This window comes from Aptenodytes patagonicus, chromosome 3, assembly GCF_965638725.1.
Source record: "Aptenodytes patagonicus chromosome 3, bAptPat1.pri.cur, whole genome shotgun sequence".
Classification (NCBI taxonomy): Eukaryota; Metazoa; Chordata; class Aves; order Sphenisciformes; family Spheniscidae; genus Aptenodytes; species Aptenodytes patagonicus.
Genome location: NC_134951.1, coordinates 67003825 through 67025660, shown reverse-complemented (window position 1 = coordinate 67025660; position 21836 = coordinate 67003825). Strand labels below are relative to the sequence as shown.

Sequence of the window (21836 nt, the reverse complement as noted above, 5' to 3'; positions counted from 1 at the left end):
CACTTCCACTATATTGAATGCTGAACCAATTTTGGTTGCTAAACAGGAAAGAAACATGTTTACAGCTTCTACTTGGCTGCATCCCCTAACAGTGTTACAAACAAAAAATACTCCTTAAGTTCAGCATCAAACCCAAGATAATTATTGCCCGCAGGTGGCCAAGAATTGGTAAATGCAATTAATCTATACCTTGTAATGAAGTTTAAGAAGTAAGTTAAGCAGTCAGTTCATCACCTAGATGTGTGATTTCCTTCAGATGTTTCATGGAGGTATATTTTCAGTGTATAGCTACCAAAAATGACTATGCCGCAACACAGAAGTTTCAGAATGCCACATTTTGACAATTTCCACAGATCTTTTTGTAGTTCTGCATCCAGATTCCCAATTTCTTATGCTGGTGTCATGGTTTAACCTCAGTTGGCAACTGAGCACCACACAGCCGCTCGCTCACTCCTCTCTCCCCGCCCTCCCCTGGTGGGATGGGGGAGAGAATTGGAAGAGCACAAGTGAGAAAAACTTGTGGGTTGAGATAAAAACAGTTTAATAATTGAAATAAAATAATAATAATAATGTAATAATAATAATAATAATAATAATAGACAAAGCAAGTGATGCACAGTGCAATTGCTCACCACCCGCCGACCGATGCCCAGCCAGTCCCCAAGCAGCGGCCCCCCCGGCCAGCTTTCCCCAGTTTATGTACTGCGCATGACGTCCCATGGTATGGAATGTCCCTTTGGCCAGTTTGGCTGTGCCCCCTCCCAGCTTCTTGTGCACCTCCAGCCTTCTCAGTCGGTAGAGCATGGGAAACTAAAAAGTCCTTGGCTAGTGTAAGCATTACCTAGCAACAACTAAAACATCGGTGTGTTATCAACATTATTCTCATGCTAAATCCAAAACCCAGCACTGTACCAGCTACTAGGAAGGAAATTAACTCTATCCCTGCCGAAACCAGGACAGCTGGTAAGAAGTTTCTTGGCTGACTAGTCACACTGAAATCAAATGAAGAGGTTCCTAACAATGGGAATAAGCACAGTATAGCAACCAGCTTAGAAAAGAGAAACTGACTAAATAGAAAAATTATTTTTACTTGAGAACAGAAAAAATCCCACTCAGCTACGTTCAGATAATAGATGTAGAGCTCCACATTACCGGAGTGTAAAATGATCTTGTTGAAAGATTCCTTGCCCTTTCTTGATCAAGATAAATCACATGGGCGATTGTATTAATCAAACAGGGCAGACTGGGACATGTCAGGAGATTTAATAACTTCTGTGGAGTTTTGGTTCCTATTGTTCTGCTAGTTCCTCATGGTTATTATGTTATTCTGGCTCTGTTGTAGTCCACAGGAGATTTATTACAGAGCTCATTACATTAATTTGATACACTTTAATTAAAATATTAATTAAAGATAACTGTAACAAGGGACCTGGAATGTGTTTTGTGAGATCAGTTTCACAGAATGACATGTTGCTTCCCATCTTCAAATGCAGACTTTTAAGCAGGGCTGCCACACAAAAGTAGGCTTTCTTCTTTATCTGTTGGTGGAGACAACATACTCGGTTTTCCAAGGTTGTTCCTAAACTGAGAACTATTTGGGCTTTTTGCCTTACTTTTAGTAATTTTCAATTTGTATTGGTTAAGAGTGCTAGAAGTTTTCAGGGATGTAGATCTCTGAATTATAAGTTATGATTCATTATTAGTTATAAAAAAATTTGCAGCAGTAGGCTATTAGAGCAGAACACATGCAGCTGATGCTTCTCTATCTCTCTTTTATATAACCCTGTCCCGCTAATACAAGCTATTAACCAATGGATTCAGAAATATTCTCCCTTGTGAATAAATCTAGCAAACACAGGCAGCAGACATGCTCGAAAAAATTAGAAGTTGTAAAGGTAAATGATGCGCAAATTAGAATGTGGCTTCCCTGTGGATTTCACTCTTTGGGAGAGGTACACGTAGCAATGCCTGGGCATGTGCACACACACACATACACATAAACAAAATCAGGCCTTCAAATTACCTGTAGTAGAAATTATTTGGAACATCATAAGAAATGGAGCTCCTATTCATCTTCTAAAAGCATAAATACTGAATGAAAGCATATGTTCGATTTGAAACATTTACTATCGTGTTCCTTTTGAACTGTAATAGTATACTAATGGATGTGCCAGAAAAATATCAAAGCACAGACAACCTATAATGCCCACTAGCAAAAGAGTACCTTATTGAATGTGAATTAATGGATAAGATGCACTAAAACAGAATTTGATCTGAGTAATAAAAGCAGCAGCAGGCGTATCACAGAAAATCCTCAAAATATGCTGAAACATAATGGAAACAAAGTTTAAATTATCTGCATTGTTTTGCTAAAGAACTAAAGAAATGAATTTCTACATTTCCTTGAAATCATTTCTCAGCTTGGCCCTCCCTGTTAATAAGGGATGTTCCTCCTGTCCTCTTCCTAAATGATATTATTGGCATTTATGTTTACAGGTGGTGCCTGCTGGCAGTCCTATCACATCTGCGGGGCTTGGCACTCTACCTTATGTGTGTCATGTCTACTGCTCAGAGTCACAGGATGGTTGAGGTTGGAAGGGACCTCTGGAAATCGCCTGGTCCATAGTCTGGCTCTGTCTTCCTAGCACCCTCCATCAGCTATTTATACACAGTGATAAGATCCTTGCCCAGCCTTCTTTTCTCCAGGCTGAACAGTCCTAGCTCTCTCAGCCTCTCCCTGTGTGACAGATCCTCCAAGTCCTTATTCATCTTTGTGGTGCTTCACTGGACTCGCTCCGGTAACTCCATGTCTTTCTTATACCGGGGAGCCCAGAACTAGATGCAGTGCTCCAGATGTGGCTTCATAGCCTGGACTGTTAATAAACTATTAACCTCTAATGATCTCAGTAGAAGTTGTCATTAAGGATTGTGAATTAAGGGGGCCTACAAAGTTTTTGTTAAATCAAATCAAGACTAATTCAAGGTCAGGCTCACAACTTAATCTAACTCAGCAAGCATGCACCAAAAAGAGTAACTTCTAATGAAGGTACAGTTTGAATTCCTCAAAAAGACAATAATTTCAGTTACATTTTTGCTATGAGGTAAATATAAGGGATAACATCTAACACTGATAAAAATGTGACATCTGAAAAAGTGACGCACTTCATTAGCTCATTTTAACATACAAAAATTGAGATATCAACTTATGCAACAGTTAACCAACGCAAATATCTAATCTTATTTTTGTATGCTTACATTGCTTCTCCTCTTTCATTTGCTACACTTGACTGTTGTTTCAAATTAAATGACCAAACTGGTGTCTTTCTCTGTTTGTGTGGCACCTTGATTACACAGCAGCTAGCTGTGGAGATGGCAGAGGGAGACAGGCAGAACTGTAATGCAAGTAAATAGAGAGTAAAAACATGGGAAAAAATGTTTAATGAAAACAAATATGCCCTTGTCTTTCATGAGGGTCTGTCTTTAGTTTTGTATTTTACAGAAAAGCCAGACTTTGTTATGATATCATGAAACAATTTAGAGATGATCTTTGACAAAATTTGGTGTAAAAAAAGGAAAACACATTTTGTCACAATAGAAAGGTTCACTGGTCTACAAAAGTGTTGATCAGATTATTTCTGTTATTTGATTTCTACTGATGAATATTGGAGTAGAATCAGTTTATCTGACAAATAGTTCTATATGTCAGAATTAAGCTGTCCAATAGAGAAGCAACTTTGCATTAAGAGAAGCCATACCAGGTGAGAAAAACATCAAATCAGATATCTGATTGCCAGGAATAGGTAATTTTGACTTATTCACATAAAGATATAAAACATCTATTTATATCTTGATGCCATACATGTTGGTGCTGGTGATGGAAAATTTCTTCCTGATCCTGTGGAACACAAATTCATACTTTCAAATGTGAATATACTACCCTTTCCTTTTGCAAACATCACAAATGTATTACAGCTTCCTCCTTACTCATTTCCAGTAGCAAACATGCCTTCTGATGATAATTACTTGGTATTTATACCCTTTCCTGCTAGTTCTCAAGTCCATCCTTCACTTAAAAGAACACTATATTATTAAAACAGTTTGTTCACAGTAAGATGAACTTCCTCACCTTAAAGATAATGAAGCAAGTGAAGCAAGACAAAAACACGCTCTGCAGAACCCAGATACTACAGGGAAGCATCGCGGCTTTGCAATAGATGGCTCCTGTGGACTGGTCTTGTAGCAAGCTGCTGATAACTGCCATGTGGCCATCTGACATTTGTATTCGAATTAAGAGAAACAGTGTTCCCAAATAGCTATGGGAAATGCTAATCTGACATGATTTTGACACTGTCTCCCACAGCATTCTCCTTGAGAAGCTGGCGGCTCACAGCTTAGACAGGTGTACTCTGCGCTGGGTCAAAAACTGGCTGGACGGCCGGGCCCAGAGAGTTGTGGTGAATGGAGTTCAATCCAGTTGGCGGCCGGTCACGAGCGGTGTTCCCCAGGGCTCAGTTTTGGGGCCGGTCTTGTTCAATATCTCTATCAATGATCTGGATGAGGGGATCGAGTGCACCCTCAGTAAGTTTGCAGATGACACCAAGTTGGGCGGGAGTGTTGATCTGCTCGAGGGCAGGAAGGCTCTGCAGAGGGACCTGGACAGGCTGGATCGATGGGCCGAGGCCAACTGTATGAGATTCAACAAGGCCAAGTGCCGGGTCCTGCACTTCGGCCACAACAACCCCATGCAGCGCTACAGGCTTGGGGAAGAGTGGCTGGAAAGCTGCCTGGAGGAAAAGGACCTGGGGGTGTTGGTCGACAGCTGGCTGAACATGAGCCGGCAGTGTGCCCAGGCGGCCAAGAAGGCCAATGGCATCCTGGCCTGTATCAGAAATAGTGTGGCCAGCAGGAGTAGGGAAGTGATTGTGCCCCTGTACTCGGCACTGGTGAGGCCGCACCTCGAATACTGTGTTCAGTTTTGGGCCCCTCACTACAAGAAGGACGTCGAGGTGCTGGAGCGTGTCCAGAGAAGGGCAACGAGGCTGGTGAGGGGTCTGGAGAACAAGTCTTATGAGGAGCGGCTGAGGGAACTGGGGTTGTTTAGCCTGGAGAAAAGGAGGCTGAGGGGAGACCTCATCGCTCTCTACAACTACCTGAAAGGAGGTTGTAGCGAGGCAGGTGTCGGTCTCTTCTCCCAAGTAACTAGTGATAGGATGAGAGGAAATGGCCTCAAGTTGCACCCAGGGGAGGTTTAGATTGGACATGTGGAAAAATTTCTTTACTGAAAGAGTGGTTAAACGTTGGAACAGGCTGCCCAGGGAAGTGGTTGAGTCCCCATCCCTGGAGGTATTTAAAAGACGTGTAGATGAGGCGCTTAGGGACATGGTTTAGTGGGCCTGGTGGTGTTGGGTTGATGGTTGGACTCGATGATCTTAGAGGTCTTTTCCAACCTTAATGATTCTATGATTCTATGATTCTGATGTATACAGAAAACCAAAGGTAACAAGGTATTATTAATACATCTGATTTTGTAAGCTGTTTTTACTCTGCACTTGAAAATCAGCACTTTAGGCTTCCTACATGACATACTAGAAAAGGATGTTATGGATCAGTGATTTTTTTCTTGTAGTATTGAACCTATGCCTAGCGATACTCGTTTTTACGAGTTCTGCTCAGTTCATTCATGTAAAAATTCCCATTTGCATTCTAAATTATCTTTCTGCTGTAAGTAATGAATCCATTTATAAATATTTAATAAGATGATCTCTAAGTAGGTCTGGAAGGCTAGCCTAGCTAATCATAGTATTGACGTGAATATATATTTTTTCTAAATTACAGTATTTTTATATTAATGTACTCGCTCTAAATCTTTACTTCTTACAGATAGTTTCATACAATTTTTAGAAAACCTTATATTTTAGGGAACAAACTTCTTTCCAGGTATTGCCGTGAAATGAAAGGAGCATAATTTTTTCCTTATTTAAAATAGAGAAAATTAAGATTGTGATCTGTGATTTTCCACATATTATTATTAAGGATCAATATCGAAAGATCAAGTACGAGTCAAAGCGTACTGAGTTTGTACTAAAATGAATCACCAGTACGGTCTGACTTAATGGCACCACTTCAGTTTTTCTGTATTCACCCCTGGCATCTGATTTATTGATTCCTTTCTCCATGCTCATTTTAGTGAACGTTAATCTCTGAGGTTACTCAGCAAGCAATGTTCTTCAACTGACCATCCTATCTCACTAGTACAGGGCTTGCCCCATCAGGAAAAAAAAAAACCCCTCTCAATAATATTAGGCAGACACTGCTAATAAAGAGCAGTGATATACCCTGGTATATCAGAAGACCTCTGACACCCGTATCATGGGCAGAGCAGTCCCCAGGGATAGCCAGCAAGCGCTAACAGAGGCCACCAACAGCACCACTTGGTGTGCTTGGTGACTTGTTACCTACACTGTGAGGCACAGCCAGGCAGACTTCTCATCAAGTAATGGTCTGAAGGCAGGCAAACCAGGGAAGACACTTCATTCACAAACAGCCTTCAGAAGTCTGTGGAAGACATAGCTAAACAGGTCTGTAGACTAAACTTCCAGCAGGCAGAAGTACAATTAGAACTTCACTATAAAAATGAAATTGTGGAAACTGAGTCGCCTTCCTTTTTTTTTAGCAACCGATATATATACCTATATTTATTCTGTGTATTTGTTGCTTCGTGATAGCATATTTCTGTTTATGAAGAATGACAAGTTTTGGTATGCAAAAAAAGCTGCTGCTTGTCTGCTTTTTGAACAGACAGTGAGAGTAACTTCCAGGCTGAAATCGGTCTCTTAAGAGACTACAACAGCAAAGGCCTGGAAAAGTCTGAGAACACCAATATCTGAATCTTACTGAGCATTTGGTTTGTTTCCTAGCAGTTAAACTATTTCCTAGCATTTAAACTATTCTGTGTCAAACTGCATCTTTTATCAAGACTTCCTACACTGTAGGGTGATATTACAAGAATAACGCACAGGTACTATTTCAACGTGGCTGGTATGAGAGGAGGTACAAGAATAGGGAAAATAAGGAATGAGACAGACCGCAAAGCCTAGACGTCTCATGCATTGTTTGTTGTCAAACACTAATAGTCTAGTTTGATGTTTCTGAGAGTGATGTAAAACACAGGGTAACCTTTGCCCATTCCTTACTCTGGAATTCCCATGTACCAAATGCCACCGAGGCAGAGCAGCTTCCCTGGGACGGCTGCCAGCACTGTGAGTACAGCTTGCTGAAAGTAACTTGGTGCCAAGAAGACGCAAAGGGCAATCACTTAAAGGGAAAGATGCCATCAGAGGATTTAGCACAAGCACAAAAAAACTACAGCAACAGTGAGAGAGGAATGTATGTATTTCAAGTGAGAGCTAAGCGACAATTGCAAAGCAACCGCTGCAGTTTCTAGAACTTATTTCATTAGTTACAATAATTCCAGGTGCCTGTAGGCAAATTTATTTTAAATTTGTACTGATTTCTTCAGAATGATTAAGAAGCTGGAATCTAGACAGAGCTGTAGCCTGATTTGCTGATATGCTAGTGACAAGAAGATGAGATAATTTTGCCAAACATTTATTTATGAACAAATGTTTGTTGGGAGATATGGTGAAGGCTACGTAACTGCAGTGTTAACCTTGTTATATCAGAATAAAAGATAGCAAGGGAAGACATTAAGAATGAGGCAGATCCCAGAAAGTCTTGAACTGTTAGATGGTTTGGCTCTTAAAAATAAAATGCAGTAGAGATTAGTTACCAGAATATTAACATAGAACTTACGTAAAACCAGCAAGGCCAGGTTGATAAAACAGGAGAGCAGGATTTTTCTTGTTATCAGACTCAGATATAAACTGAATACAAAAATTGGAAACAACACTATTTTCTTTATGTAATATACACAACCCTCTTCATACGTGGAAGATTACCACAAAGCCAAGCAGACTTCTACTTGCACGTTTAAGAAGGGAATTTGGTTTATTTCTGTACCCTGCAGTTTTTCAGGACCCCTTGACAAGTTAAACATCCAGTCATAGATCTGATCTTTCATCTTGTGAGTTCCTGTTAGATCCTAATTTTTTTTCCACATCTGTATTTGATAACTCACAAAAAATTCATCATTAGAATTTTTTATACTGTTATAAAATTTAGAAGGATATACAAATATTTCAAATCCACAGATATATTCTGTCAGTTTTCCAAAACAACCATTGAATAAATATTTTATAGAATTTCTAAAAATGTTATAATAATTGAGTAATCAATTGCTGGTACTCTGAACTGGTATTGTCAAGACCTGCAGAGACATTGGAATTTGCTCAGTATTCAAACACTCCTATACGCAAAACTATTCACATGATTAAATACATTGTTAGAGATCTAAAACACTCAGAGTATTTAAAATCACCATTCTCCATACGAGACAAAATGCATGGCCATATTATTGTTGTTGTAGAACACATTATTTGCAGGTACTACCATCATGATTTTTCTTTCACATATTAAGTAAAATTGCCATAATAAATTCTCAAAGAATGTGTGAATGGTCCAGACATTCACATATAATGAGATGTCACAGGGTGAACCAGCGAGGTTAATAAATGCTCTGGAGTAAATAAATAATGATCCACATTGCTTCTTGTTTCTAAAAGTCAAATCTTTATGTTTCCAACACTCTTCTCAGATTTCTTCTATTTTATCCCTCATCCTCAAGGGTGAATACTTTCCAGTACTGCATAAACTAGGAGTATAGTATCTGTTATGTATGATTTGTTGTCTCAATTACTGTCTTTTAAACACATGATGATTTCTTTGAAAAATTGGAAGAAATATATCTTGCACTTGGGAAGGGAAGTGTTGAGGAATATGATAATCCTCAGTTTCTTAGCAGCTCATTTTGAAATTTCGCAGAGATGCCTCCTATACAAACAATCTTTATCCTGATGCCGGAGATAGCCTTTATGTCACCAGAATCGTGTCGTCAGTCATACTAAAGAAATCTGTGTAAAGCTGGACCCAAGCCCCTGAGTACCATGATGTTGAACAGATTAAATATTTCTATGGGCAGCCAGTGTAGAAATACAGGAGGTCAAAAGATCAAGACTTGATGGAAACAAGGAGAAACAGTGATGAAACAGACCTAATATCAGCAATTTTATAGTCAGTATTGGATGGAGGAAGGTGCGTTATTACAGATGTTTAAGATAGCAAGATACAGCGCAATTTTCCCTGTTGTTCTCTGTATCCACCCTTTCCCGTTTCTTCCTCCTCCACCCTTTCACTCACTATCTGCCCACACCCTGCCCGCACAATGCGAAGCAGAGCCGGGGCTTTTGGGTCAGAGAAGACAAATTCTCTGAGGGAGATTCTGGTTGGAGCCACACAGCCTTGGATATGGCCAGTGACGCTGAGGAAAGGTGCACTGTTAGCAGAGCTATGGCATCAGACAATTTAGCAGTCTCTGCTGTGGGGGTGCCTACAGGGAACATAGCTCCAGGGTATGTAGGGTTCCCACCCTGCCTGCTGAAAGGAGTCTGTGCTTTGCGTTCAGCCAGAGGCAGGTACAGTTTGCACTCAGTGTGCATATGGTAGGTGAACTGAACCCTTAATTTTTACCGTTTAAAAAAAAAAATCAAATAGATGCTCGAAGTCATTCTAACCTCAGATTAGAAAGAACTCCAAATCCCTAAGATACAGAGCAATTTTCCATAACAAATTATTTATTTTATGAAATGCCAAATTTCCATACTAGAAGACTGTCAACATGAACTGCTTATACAAATGTTTGGTTGTTCTGTAGTCAAATAACTAGAGTCGTACACAGAGAATAGAAGACCTAAATGTTATATTTAAACACTAAATAATTTCTGAGTTAATAAAAAATAATTTTCTGAGTTAGAAAATTTGGAGTGACAAAAGCTTGAATCTCCAACCCTTAACAGATATTTATGCACAGATAGAGAAGCCATTTCCAAAAAGTAGCCTTTAATACATTTGTGTTTCCTGAGTTTCTATCTGTGGGGAACAGAGATGTCTTACTTAAATGAGTCTTACTGATCTGACTAACGTGTTGCATACAACATTTTCATACTCTGTTGGCACTGCAACACACTTTGCAACATAGAGCAATAGCCTTAAATAATCTCTTAGCTCAATACAATTTTTCCTAGGTTAGCATTTCATTTGGTATGAGCCTGAACATGATATCATGTTCCTATTTGGGATCCAAAGTCTCTGAGACCATCTCTGCTTGCCTTTCTCCCTTTCACTCTGTTATCAATCATAATCAGAAATTTTTCTGATGTTTCGTGATAGCCGAGGATATACCTTCCCCTTATGCCTGCCTACAGTCTGCCTTAAGACGATTCATCGACTTCCTGTAAGGATCTGCTCAGAGTTCAGAAGGACAGTGTAGTTGTAATGGTCCACAATCAGAAGACAAAAGATTCTCTTTTCTTTGTTATTTCAATTTTTTAAAATTAGTTAGATATAAAATTCTCTATCCCTAAATGTAGTAATAAGTCAATTTTCTGGTCTTTGGTTTTCTACTCTCTAAAGACAAAAGGAGAATTTAAAAAAGTGAGAAAATTAAAAAATGGGAAGTTTTTAGAAGTAGCAAGCAGCTGCTGTGAATGTAGTATAAAATATGGACAGAAGAGGAAATATTGCATTAAGTAAAAGCTCAAGAATTTAAGGAAAAAGAAAACACATATGCTTACGAGTTAGAGAAAATTATTTTATATTTCTGAACAGTGGTGGATGTAAAATGTTTGCCCCAGCATGCATCCTCTAGTTCTTCTACAGAGTAAAGGGTTAGCTGAAGATAACTCTGCCTCTCCTAGTGAAGTGCAAATAGCATTAATTTTGTTTTTAATAGAAATTAATATAATAAAATTATGATTGCTAACCATTTGGCTATTTCTAGTATTACAACGTCCAACCCTTTTGAAAACTCTGGCCTATCATTTTGTTGAAGTCTACCATAGCATGGCTGGTGTGACATATTTGACATTTTGATTTCAAAAAATTCTGAGGATCTCACAAATACAGCGAAGCCAATGGGAGCATTAGGTGCTCCAGCAAGGCACAGGTTTCAAAATGAGCTCCCTAAAACATTTTAAAGAAGTGGATAGTTTTGCAAATTCTGAGTTTGGTCCTTAAAAGAATCTTCATTTAAAGGAATAGTGTTGGAGTGACCAAGTCAACCTAAAACTTTGTTTCTATGCCTCTACTTGTAAAAATAATAACTGTAAAGCCTCTCTTAAAAAACCCCAACTTTTTCTTTATTCATCATGTTCAGAAACATTCTTTTTCTAAATCATAGTTTTCATTAACGTATCCTTTTATACTAGACTCTTCTAGAACAGTGAATGCCATTGCATGCATGAAGCATGAAAACTCTCTTATCATTTCTTATACCATATATGATAATGTCACAACTTAGGTTGACTCAATTTCATATCTGCCTGGGCTAAGACCAAGGCCATTCCCTTTTACATGACTGACTTTCCAATGAGTTCCTCTTCCAGCCCAGAAGGACTGCAGGAACACTGCCTGAGGTTCATGGGCAAGATGCAGAGGAACATCAATTAGTAAACCACCTGTGCCCTCAGCAGGTACTTGACTCTGAAAGGCAGTGAGGGCAATTTAAGGGACGAGCTGAAAATCACACCACCACTGGTGATTTTGGTAGAAACATCTAGTGGTGGACTGACTCTTCATAAAAGCTTTCCTGATCTCCTTGTCACTGAAATTTACAGGTATTGTGTGCCTCAGAACCACCCTATCGCTCTCTGCAGTGCAGATTATTTGTTGCCAGCACAGACAAATCTGTAGCGTGTCAAATGTGAGGGTAGAATATGTTGGGCCTCATCTCCCAACAGGAACCACATGAGCAACTGTGTTGACTGTGTTATTCATATTTGAGTTTTTAATGTAAATTAGCTAAAATGATTTTTTCTCTCTGCTGCACTCAAGTGGCACTTCTCTGCAGAATTCAGTGGTATCACAATTCAGATCCGAGTTTGCCACAGAGGCTGACTTACAATGGTGACTTTCTAAATTAATTATTGTCTTGTACATTTGCAACATGGACAAGAACTCCCTGGTTTCTTCAAAGGCATTAGATTTGCTTGTGTTGAACTTAATAAACTGTAAAACAGTTTAGGTAATGAAGAAGTTGTTAACATCAGATTGTGACTAATTTTCTGTCTGTTACTAGGAGAAACAGCATTAGTTCCTGTACCAGAACCTATAGATCAGTGTGGTGAAAAGGTAATTTTTAGACAAGTGTTCTCAGGAGAAAATGAGGGTAACAGAGAGTCAAAAAGGAGAAATGCCCCTTTAATATAATCTTTCAAAAAATGTCTCTAGAAATTGAGAAAGTAGCTCAGAGGCTTTTGATGTTCTCCTAAAATCAGAGCTGAAGAAGGTCAACTGTCAAAGTACTGTCAACAGATGACAATTAAAGGGTGGCTACATAGCACGGAGACCTCTCTGCTACTTATTTTCTGTTTTAAACATCTGGACCTTTTGAGACTTTTTTAGAGAATGGTTTGTTTATTTGCAAACTAATTTTCATCATCTATCATAAAAAAGTGCAATGCCAAACACAGATTAACATTAAATGCTTGTTGCTTTATTCTTTTATGAAATGTGAAATAGTTTTTACTAATACTTCGAAAACAACAGAAGTCAGCTCAGGCTTGTTCACATTAGTAGTAAACATGATTAAAAGTTAAAAAAGGATTAGCCAAGTGATGCTTTGCGGGTTTTTAAACTAAACTGTGAATACCAGTTTAAAAATTCTAATGTAGTGAGACCAAGTTGCAGTTGCGTATTAGGTGGTCCAGATGAATGTGAGGCTGCCCCCCAAGAGGCTTTCTGACCAGCTGACATGTTTAAACATTATAATCCTCCCTTTCTCATATTATTGGATTTAAAATAATGTTTGCTATGGTGTTTAAGCAAAAAATAAAAAACCAAACAGAATCCCACACTCCTTTACTCTGCTAGAGAAGCCCTAAAGGGCTAAATTTGGGGGAAGGATGAGAAGAATAATAATACATCTGTGGTGCATGTGCAAGCCTCTTTTTAAAGCAAGTGTGTTTCACAGACAAAAAACTGTAACCACAGTTACAAGGAAATCTTAACACGAAGAAATAATCTCTTCAGCACTATAGAGTTATCACATAAATAAAGCATGGAGTGCTGGTTTTTTTCCATGTATTTTCAAAATAAGAAACAAAAGTAGCACTAGGTCTATTGAGAGGAGGGTGAGAAGAGGCTTGCTGAAAGATTTGGAAATTCAAGGCTTCAGTGACCTTTGAGCTTTCAATTCAGGTGCTATAAAATAAAAAGATCTAAGCAGACTTTTCAAAATGGTCACTGGATTGGAACGAGATTTTCGGTCACCTCTGCCCACTAGCAGGCACCCAAAGCAAGCAAAGTCTCTGTGCCCCTCAGTCCTCATAAGCAAGGTGGGAATTCTGTAGTAGCAGTGAGATTTTTTCCCCCTCAAAATAAGTCTGGGCTTTCCTCTTAAAATCAACAATTTGTTGGAACAAAAGCTGTTGAGGAGGAGGTGCTCATTTGGAGAAAACGCCCATTAGAAACGTTTCTCGGGTTCAGGACAGAACTCCTGGAGCTGCAGGTGGGGATCTTCCCGAAACAACCTTCGTGTGCCACTTCAGCAGTAGAGAAGCTCTGGTTTCATGCCGGGGCTCAGCGTGGGGCAGCGGGCTGTGGGCTCCATCTGCCAGGCCCCGTGAACACAGAGTTCCCCTTGGGGGACACTGCAGTGGTAATCCACCCTAGAAAAGCCAACGCAAGCAGAGAGGGAACTTGAATGTTTTTCTCCCATACCCTCTTGAGAGCACTAACCACAGGCTGTTGGCTACTTCTGTCTGAGGTAGAATGGGAAAACATTTCCCAGGCAAGCTCTTGTGCACAGCAATTTTCCAGAGCTGGCCATTTCATTTAGAGACTGAAGTGAATTCGAGCTTTTCTGAAAGCTTGACCAATTTATCAGCTTTGATGATGATATATAGCATGAACTTGATTCGACATCCTCATGTTGCACTGGTTTTTGTTACCGTACTATTACAGAGGTTATATTTTGGTAGTGGATATTATTATTATAGATATAGTTTTGTGGTTCAAAGAGACAGGATGTTACAGCCTTACTACATGAAAAATATCTTGTGATACAGTGCAGTATATGTTGGTCCCTAAACAAAATTACTATTTCCCTGTTATTCCTCAGCTTTTAAAATTACTACTTACATAGCTGTGTCATTGAAGCAGATCATGGTCTATACTGAAAACAAGTGAGATCAGCTCCCTCTGTATTGCAAATATATACATTTCTGCAGATGCTAGCACATAAGCTAAAAATTAACTGTGAGGTTGTGATTTCAAATAAAATCTGGTAAACTTTTTTTTTTCTGTGAGAAAGGGAAGGAGAGAAAGGAGGTTTAGAGGGTGACGGAAGGGAAAGAATGCATCGCTGCTTCTGCGGAGCCATCAAAAGCAGCCAGATGGTACCGCAGTGCTGAGGAAGTTGTGGAAAACTGGTATGAAACAGGTATGGCGAAAGGCTAATGAGCCTAAAATTTGATCTAACCGGTGAAGAGAAGGAGTGCTCATAAGACCTGAAAGCTCAGCGGGTCTGATCTTTCACAGATATAAATTGATGAAGTCCTATTAATCTCAGTGGAACCAGGCCATTTTACACTCACACACCGATCCAATTTGAGTCTTCTTTTTATCTTTTGGTCATTCTGCTTTTTAAAGCAGTCCTACAAAAACAAAACAACTGTGCACCTGAGGAATTTGCTTGGTGAAGAAATACATTCCAGTTTTATCTTTCTAGCTGGCACTTATAGTTTGTTCAAGAAAACAAAGGGGTTTTTTTTAGTAACAAAATTTTAGAATTTGGAAAATATACTTTCAGTATAGTAGTTCTCTCTCTACAGTATATTATTTTCCACTTTATTTAGTATTGTAAGGGCATTTTCAAGGGAGTTTTTTAGTAACGTGTCCTCAGATCAGCTAAAGCAAAAAGCAACTCACTGTCCTCCCAAGCCTTGAACAGGCAAAGCTACCTCCTCTCCTTTGCTGATGTGTGCAAGTTCTCCTTTATTAATCAGGACTAATTATTGTTTTCCTGGCTGTCTTACAGTCTTCTAATGACCATATTGATTGAACTGGAGATACACTGCCTAATTAAATTTATGATGGCCGTTCTGATGCCACTTGAACATTGTTATTAATAGACACTCAGATATTATGGCAGTGTGCAAAACAGAAATGCCTATGAATAAGTAATACAGAGCCAAGTCATATCCCAACATTTCAAACAGAAAGGGGCAGTAGCCTGTATCAACATGGTTGTCAGTCAACACAAAGCCAGAAGTGTGTTTTCTCCATGACCTCATGCATCTGCTTTCACCTCTCTCTGGGTGTCTATGTCAGGTCTTCTTCTCCCTCCCAGAAGCCTGGTACGCAGCAAGTCCTCATTCTATCTAACCTTCTCAGAGGTTTAAAGCCAAGTATAAGTGGTAAGTTGAGGGAAAGGCAAAACCAAATGCCAGGTGTTGCCCATATTTAGTGTACTTCAGCGTGCAGCTGCATACATAAGTGAAGCTCACAGCACTGCTACACCCTCAGCTTCTTGTGGAAACTGGTGCTCTTCTACAGAAATATTAAGCAGATGCTGTCTTCTGGGGCTGTCTAAGCAGAGGTCCCAGTTCTTGTTCCATACCAGGATCATCATACATAAAGGGGAAAATAGCTACACCCTTTGGATGACAGCTGAATTCTTGGGAAAGTACTAAGGCATTTCGTGTCAGTATGTGTTCGTTTCTAAAGCACAGCAACCACCTGGGAATCATCATCTCTCTTTCCAAGGGATGAGTCCTTGCACACTGATGGTAGCTCTGCCACCCCACATTAGGACAAGCCCCAGAGCTTAGCCAGTCTTCACAAGCACTGTAGGAAGTGTGCTATGGGAAAAAGGTTGGGTAGGGGGAAAGAAAGGGAATGAGAACATGAGAGTACAGACCCTTTCTTTCAGAAGGAATAAAGGGCAATTTCCAAAGGGAGCAGAAGCGGTTACATGGTAGCTCAATATCATCCTCCAGGAGTTCTCTAGTTGAAGTTGACGTTTCTTAGTTTCACTTTTACAGATGTATATTTCTCTGAGCCATCTCTGAGTTGCTGCATATTCAGTTCAAACATGCCTACCTTCCACTTTATTCTTGGAAAGGTAATGATCGTCCTTTCCAAAACATCTTTCCTACATACAGATGGGTTAGTATCATAGACTCTGCTATGAACAACCATGTAGACAATTGTATACAGGTCCTGACAGCAGTTGCCCCACAAGTGTGTTTTTATGCCTCTGTGACAATTAGCTAAACTTAGTTTGACAGGAGATTCTGTGCTCTACTTTTAAAAACCTTACACTGCCGACATTAACACATGCCATAGTGAGATATTAGTTGGTGAGTTTTCTCATACCAGAAATTTTTGTGGGTAACTAGTATAAACCTACCAGCTACAGAAAAAAAAAACCTCTGCAACTATCTTCTTCTAAATATTTGTTTCTTATTTTTAAAATAACCTACTCAAAGAGAAATAAATCTTGCTGTTTTTGTCTGCATGCAATTCTTCTTTAGCTAAACTGTAACAAATTTGTCTCTGTGTGTGACTGGGAGAATCCTAACTGCTCATCCCCACTTATTAAGAGGGAGACATCATCAGCTATGTTTATCCATCCAGGCAACCTGGATGTCTTATTTGGCTGGATAGTAATCTAGCAGAAGCATATCATATACCACCATAAGACTATGTGACTTAAATAAGTAAACTGAGTTCTCATCCATCCTCACCCATGGCTCCCACGGGGAGGAAGAATGGAATAAGAAAATCAAACTAAACAGGGCCTTTTCATTAGTTTAATTTCTATAGTTCAACACTGTTTATGTAATAAAATAATAGCTATAGATTTTTCGCTTTCTAAGAACAGAACAAGTGAAAAATGTATATATCAAAATTACAGCATCGATGGACTGCAGATACCACACTATTAAATGTGTGCAAAAGAAATGCTTAAGTCATTTGACTGTTGTTTTTTGAGAATTGTCTCTGCCCCAAAGTTTTCACTTACAGTTTTGCCACTGAAGTCTGGCTCCTGGAACTGTTCTCTCTCCTATCTGATCTGGCTCTGATTTGTTAATTTTCTACTTTAAAACTGGAGGCTTTAAAACAGATAGCTATCACTAGCCCCGATCTAAGCACTGTGAACCCTAGCAATATATCTCCTGAATCCCACAGTCTGTTACGGGAAAACAGAAATGATAAGTTCAGAGGTTCAAATATTGTTTTCTAATGCAATTTTCTTGGAATGGTACTGTAGTAAGAATAATAGTAAAAATAAAATTAAATGTGCTCTAAACAATTTTCAGGAAGATACAGAAGGATTCTTTTTGCTAAAAAATCTTTTAGAAGTTGACTCTGCATTTTAAATTTCTATAAATTAATTAAATAAATTTTCTTAAATACAACAAAAACATTCTATCTCTCTAGTCTTTACACAAAGATAATACTTCAGACCTGACAAATTCCTACTACTATCAGAAGACACATTATTTGATTTCCACTCATTTACTGTGAAGCCACAGAAAAAGGTTACCAGCCGCCCTCATCTGATTGCATATGTGGTGCCCGGCTTTGTGGCCTAGCTTTTCAGCTACCATTGTACATCTTTAGCTGCCTAAATTGGTGCACCTTGTGTTGGCCAGAGAAAGAAAAAGCATCAGAACTTCTGAACTGCTTTTGGACACTTAGGCTGCACATCTGTGTCCCAGTGCACCCAGGGTATAAACTCTAAATAACATCAGTTCCACATCCTGAAGCTTCTGACTGAAAAGTGCAATTTTCACACTAGATATAAAGCCAACATTTCACTGAAAATGTAAAAACTGGTGTCCCTGCAAGGGTAAGCCTGCTTTCTGGCTGAGGAACAAGAAAAATGAATGCTATAATTCCAACAGAGAGAGTCCCATCTTCCACCCAATATGGATGTGGGAGGAGGAATACTGAGCCATCATTTCATTACAAAACACTTAATTTTGTTCTGGCAGCTGGTAGGACCCCAGCTGTCCCTTTCACTTTCACCCTGTGACAAACACATGGAGCGCTGTAATAATTTCAAGCACAAAAATGGAGAAAAGATGAACAATAGTGAGTTGCTAAGAATGCTCGTTTACATGGGATGTCTTCCCGGCTGCCCCAAATGACTTGTTTTTCTGTTAGCCCAACTGCATCAAGAGCTTTTGGCCATATATCTAGCTTGATTACAGGACAGATTAGGTCTTAAACATTTCTTATGATTAAATAAAGAAGCGTCAGGTTTTAGTCTATTGACAGTAATGGCTTGGTTAGTAGCTGGCGTTTATGCTTCAAACAGCTCCTATAAAGGAAATTACCAGTACAAGAGAAGTTTTTTCCCTATGACACTGAAAAATTACATGAAACCATATATACATCATAAAATACCAATTTTCAGACTGTTTCTCATTACAATATGCTTTAACTATTGGTAGAAGAACCATGGGGTGAGTGAAAAGGAATTATGTATGATTGAATGTCTCAATTATACTTGATAATTGCAATGAAAACACTGGAAAATCAGTCTGCTTCAATGACCTACCTAGAGGTCTGGTAAGGGCAAGCAGAGGGCTGGATTTCAGTAGGGAAAAGCACATGAACAGGAGGAAGGGGAGGAAACAGCTGCTGTTATAATGGTGTATTTATATACTAGTTTACAGAATTAAACATTTCATAATTTAAAAAAATGGTCTGCAATACATTGGAGCAGACTCAGCAAAGTATGCCTTACTCTGCTGGAATCACTAGAACTTCACTGGTGACAGCTCTTGTCCACCCTATGGAAATAAACTCAAAGTGAGAAGCCATTCATATCACATGAAACTTCTGTAATACAGACTTTTTTTTTTGAGACAATGTGGCTACAAATGTCAGTAAGCATTTCATCCACTGCAGAGGGGCCAATCTTAAATTGTATTTCGTTCTTGATGCTGAATTGAGACCATTCAGAGAAAGCATTGCAGATAAACTTTTCTTACTAAAGTAGAAAAACAGTGTCATTTCCTCAGCTGAAGTCCACTTAGCATATTTACTATTAGTATCACCAGTAGTAGTTGCTATGAAACACAGAAGCAGTAAAATGTAGATTACAGAGCTTAAAAACTAAGCTTCTCAAAAATGTTTCTCAAACGAAGTGAATAATTTAATTCTAGGAAGTTATTATAAACAAATGTCTTACAGATTGTCTTTTGGAAACTTGGATATCTTCATGTAGTTACAGGGTTGTTCCTTACAGAACAGGCTATAGTCCCTATAGACTGAGGCTTCCCCTTAGTCAAATTTACTAATTAATCATCTAACAAATACTGTATTAACCTTTCTAAACTTGGGGCTAGAGAAGCAGTGCTTTAGTTTTTGAAAACAGCTGGCAGTTCACATAGTAAGACTTTGAGGAGGGCTGGGGAGGACAGAATGGCACGGCGATTACAGAATAACAGTTCAACTAACGAAGCCGGACTTTGGGTTGTTGGATGACATGAAAAAAAATATCCTCAAGTATCTCAAAAGAGATGGGGCACTAAAGAGTTTATCTGTGACAAGCCTCTTTGTTCCTGCAGTCATCAGTGAAGATACAGCAAAGGAAATGGAGGAGCTGCAGTTATGCATTTGCAATACACAAAGTCCTTGTTTTCCCACTAGGCACTGCAGAATAGCAATTGTCCATTCACAGCACATATCACATCCTCTGCATTTCAGAGCTAATATTTTTGCAGTCCTTAAGCTAGCATGCTTAAGCCTAGTGTAGTTAATTTTTGTAACCCTTTGAGGTACATTGCATGAGGCGGGTGTGCTCATGTTCTGTTCCTTGTTATATGAATTGTTTTTTCAGGTATAATTCTTAAAGATAAACTAAAAGATTTTCAAATTGCAGAGGGTTTATATCTACAGCAATACCTCAAACAGAGCTGTAAAAAGTCTCATTTCACAAATTGGGAAAATATGAAGACTGCTGGTCATTGAGCATACCTGTATATTAATCCAATTAACAACAGAAATCAGCTGGGCTGGCTGAAATTATTTTTAAGACCACTCATGCACACACACACACACACACGGGCTCTGACAAGTGGCTCCTCCTCTTGTATTTTAGAATCACACTCCTGAAAACAATGTTAGTTTTATGCTAGCAGTTGCTTTCATTTCCTGCAGCATACACTGTCCGCTGTAATGCTGCAATACTCATTCAAGGCAGATCACTACCTCGAATATGAATTGAACCTATATGTCATCAGACATCAGGCTACATTACTTCAACTTCCAAGCAAATTTCCACTTTTCTCTGTTTAAGTAGCAAAAGCTATCTGAAAACTGGTGTTGATATAAGACGATCAGCTCTCTCCCTTCCCACTGAGGATGTGCTTATAAGTCAAAGTGCAGGCTGCTTCTTAATTTTGAACTTCTGAACCCAAATCAAGTAAAGCAATCCTAGCATGTAGTAAAAAAAAAAAAGATGTGGTACATGTACTCCTAAAAATGAGGCTGATAACTGTTTTCTGCTTGATCTGTTTATTTCCAACTCTTTCTCTCTCTGCTCTAACTCTCAGACAAACTCACAGCCCCCTCAGGATAAGAACGAGTTTCTGCTTTCTTCTCCCTTCATCTAAGCCAGCCAAGTCCCAGGTCTCCTCTCCTGCCACAGAGCAGTAGGAAAACATATAGAAAAAGCAATCACACTTTCCTCAGTAAGGTCAGAAAGGAATACAATAACAGATTCTTTCTGCAATCTTCTTTCACCATCAAATGGTTAAATCAACAGAAGTTAAAATTTTCATCTAGTTTGAATACAGAGAAAAAGGGAGGAAATTCAAAAACCGGTTGCTGTAGTAACAATCACCAGTAAAAATCTTTTCCACTAAATAATAGTATTATCTCCCTCTCCCCCTCACATTTTTAGTTCCCCTTCAAAAATAATCATGCTGCCTCCTTTAGATTTGCTGTACATACCTCAACCATTAAACAAGACATTTAACCATAGTGGCAGTTCTGTGACCTTTGAATGCCGTGAAATCTCTAAGCGGTGCAGCTTGTTCATGAAGACTTGTACTGCAGAATCCAGTAACTGCATCCAGGATTAGGAATAGAATTAAGTAACAACAGCAAACAAAAATAAAAATAAAAGAAAAAAAGAAAAAAAAAGAAAAAGAAAAGAAAAAGAAAAGAAAACCTCCCCAAGTCCCCCAACCCAGCCAATAAAACCACCTTAAGAAGCAAAAAGACTCGGGAAGAGAGTGCACTTTTCTGCCAGTGTAAGGGCTGGGGTAGAGCTGAGCTTGCTGCAGTCTGCCTGCCTGTGTGAGTGAGCCGAAGGCCGTGCAGGGCTGGGAGGTGCTGTCAACTGCCACAGGCGCGGGAGAGCAGACCAATCCGCGTCGGCACTGTCAGCTCGGTGGAGTGAAGCCTTTTCTGTTTATGTTTCCTCATTTCAGGAGTGACGTCAAAGGGTTTAGTTTTTCCTCTGCATGTGCTATTAATTTTAAACGACTACTATGGGAAGAATGTGGCAGTGATTTAGGCAGGCTACCCTACTCGAAAGAAGCCGGAGTCATGATTTATCTGTCCTGGATTTAGCTTAGAAATATTTTATAACGAGAGGTACCAGAAAGATCCAAAATATCCTCACAAAATGGGGAAAG

The 21836-nt window shown here is 39.2% G+C and overlaps 1 protein-coding gene across 2 annotated transcripts in view; it reads right to left on the bottom strand.

Moving 5' to 3' along the window:
* The window catches only part of PDE7B (phosphodiesterase 7B), a 177028-nt gene extending 155514 nt beyond the window's left edge, over nucleotides 1-21514 (bottom strand). The window contains exons 1-2 of one of the 2 annotated variants that reach the window (XM_076333665.1): nucleotides 21403-21514; nucleotides 21148-21262 (exon numbers count right to left, since the gene is read on the bottom strand). In XM_076333665.1, the coding sequence (XP_076189780.1) occupies nucleotides 21148-21168 (21 nt within the window). In that variant the 5' untranslated portion in view covers nucleotides 21169-21262; nucleotides 21403-21514. Of the gene's footprint in view, nucleotides 1-21147 lie in introns of both variants that reach the window. The other variant, XM_076333666.1, reaches the window with a different exon arrangement.
* Nucleotides 21515-21836: the final 322 nt, after the last annotated feature.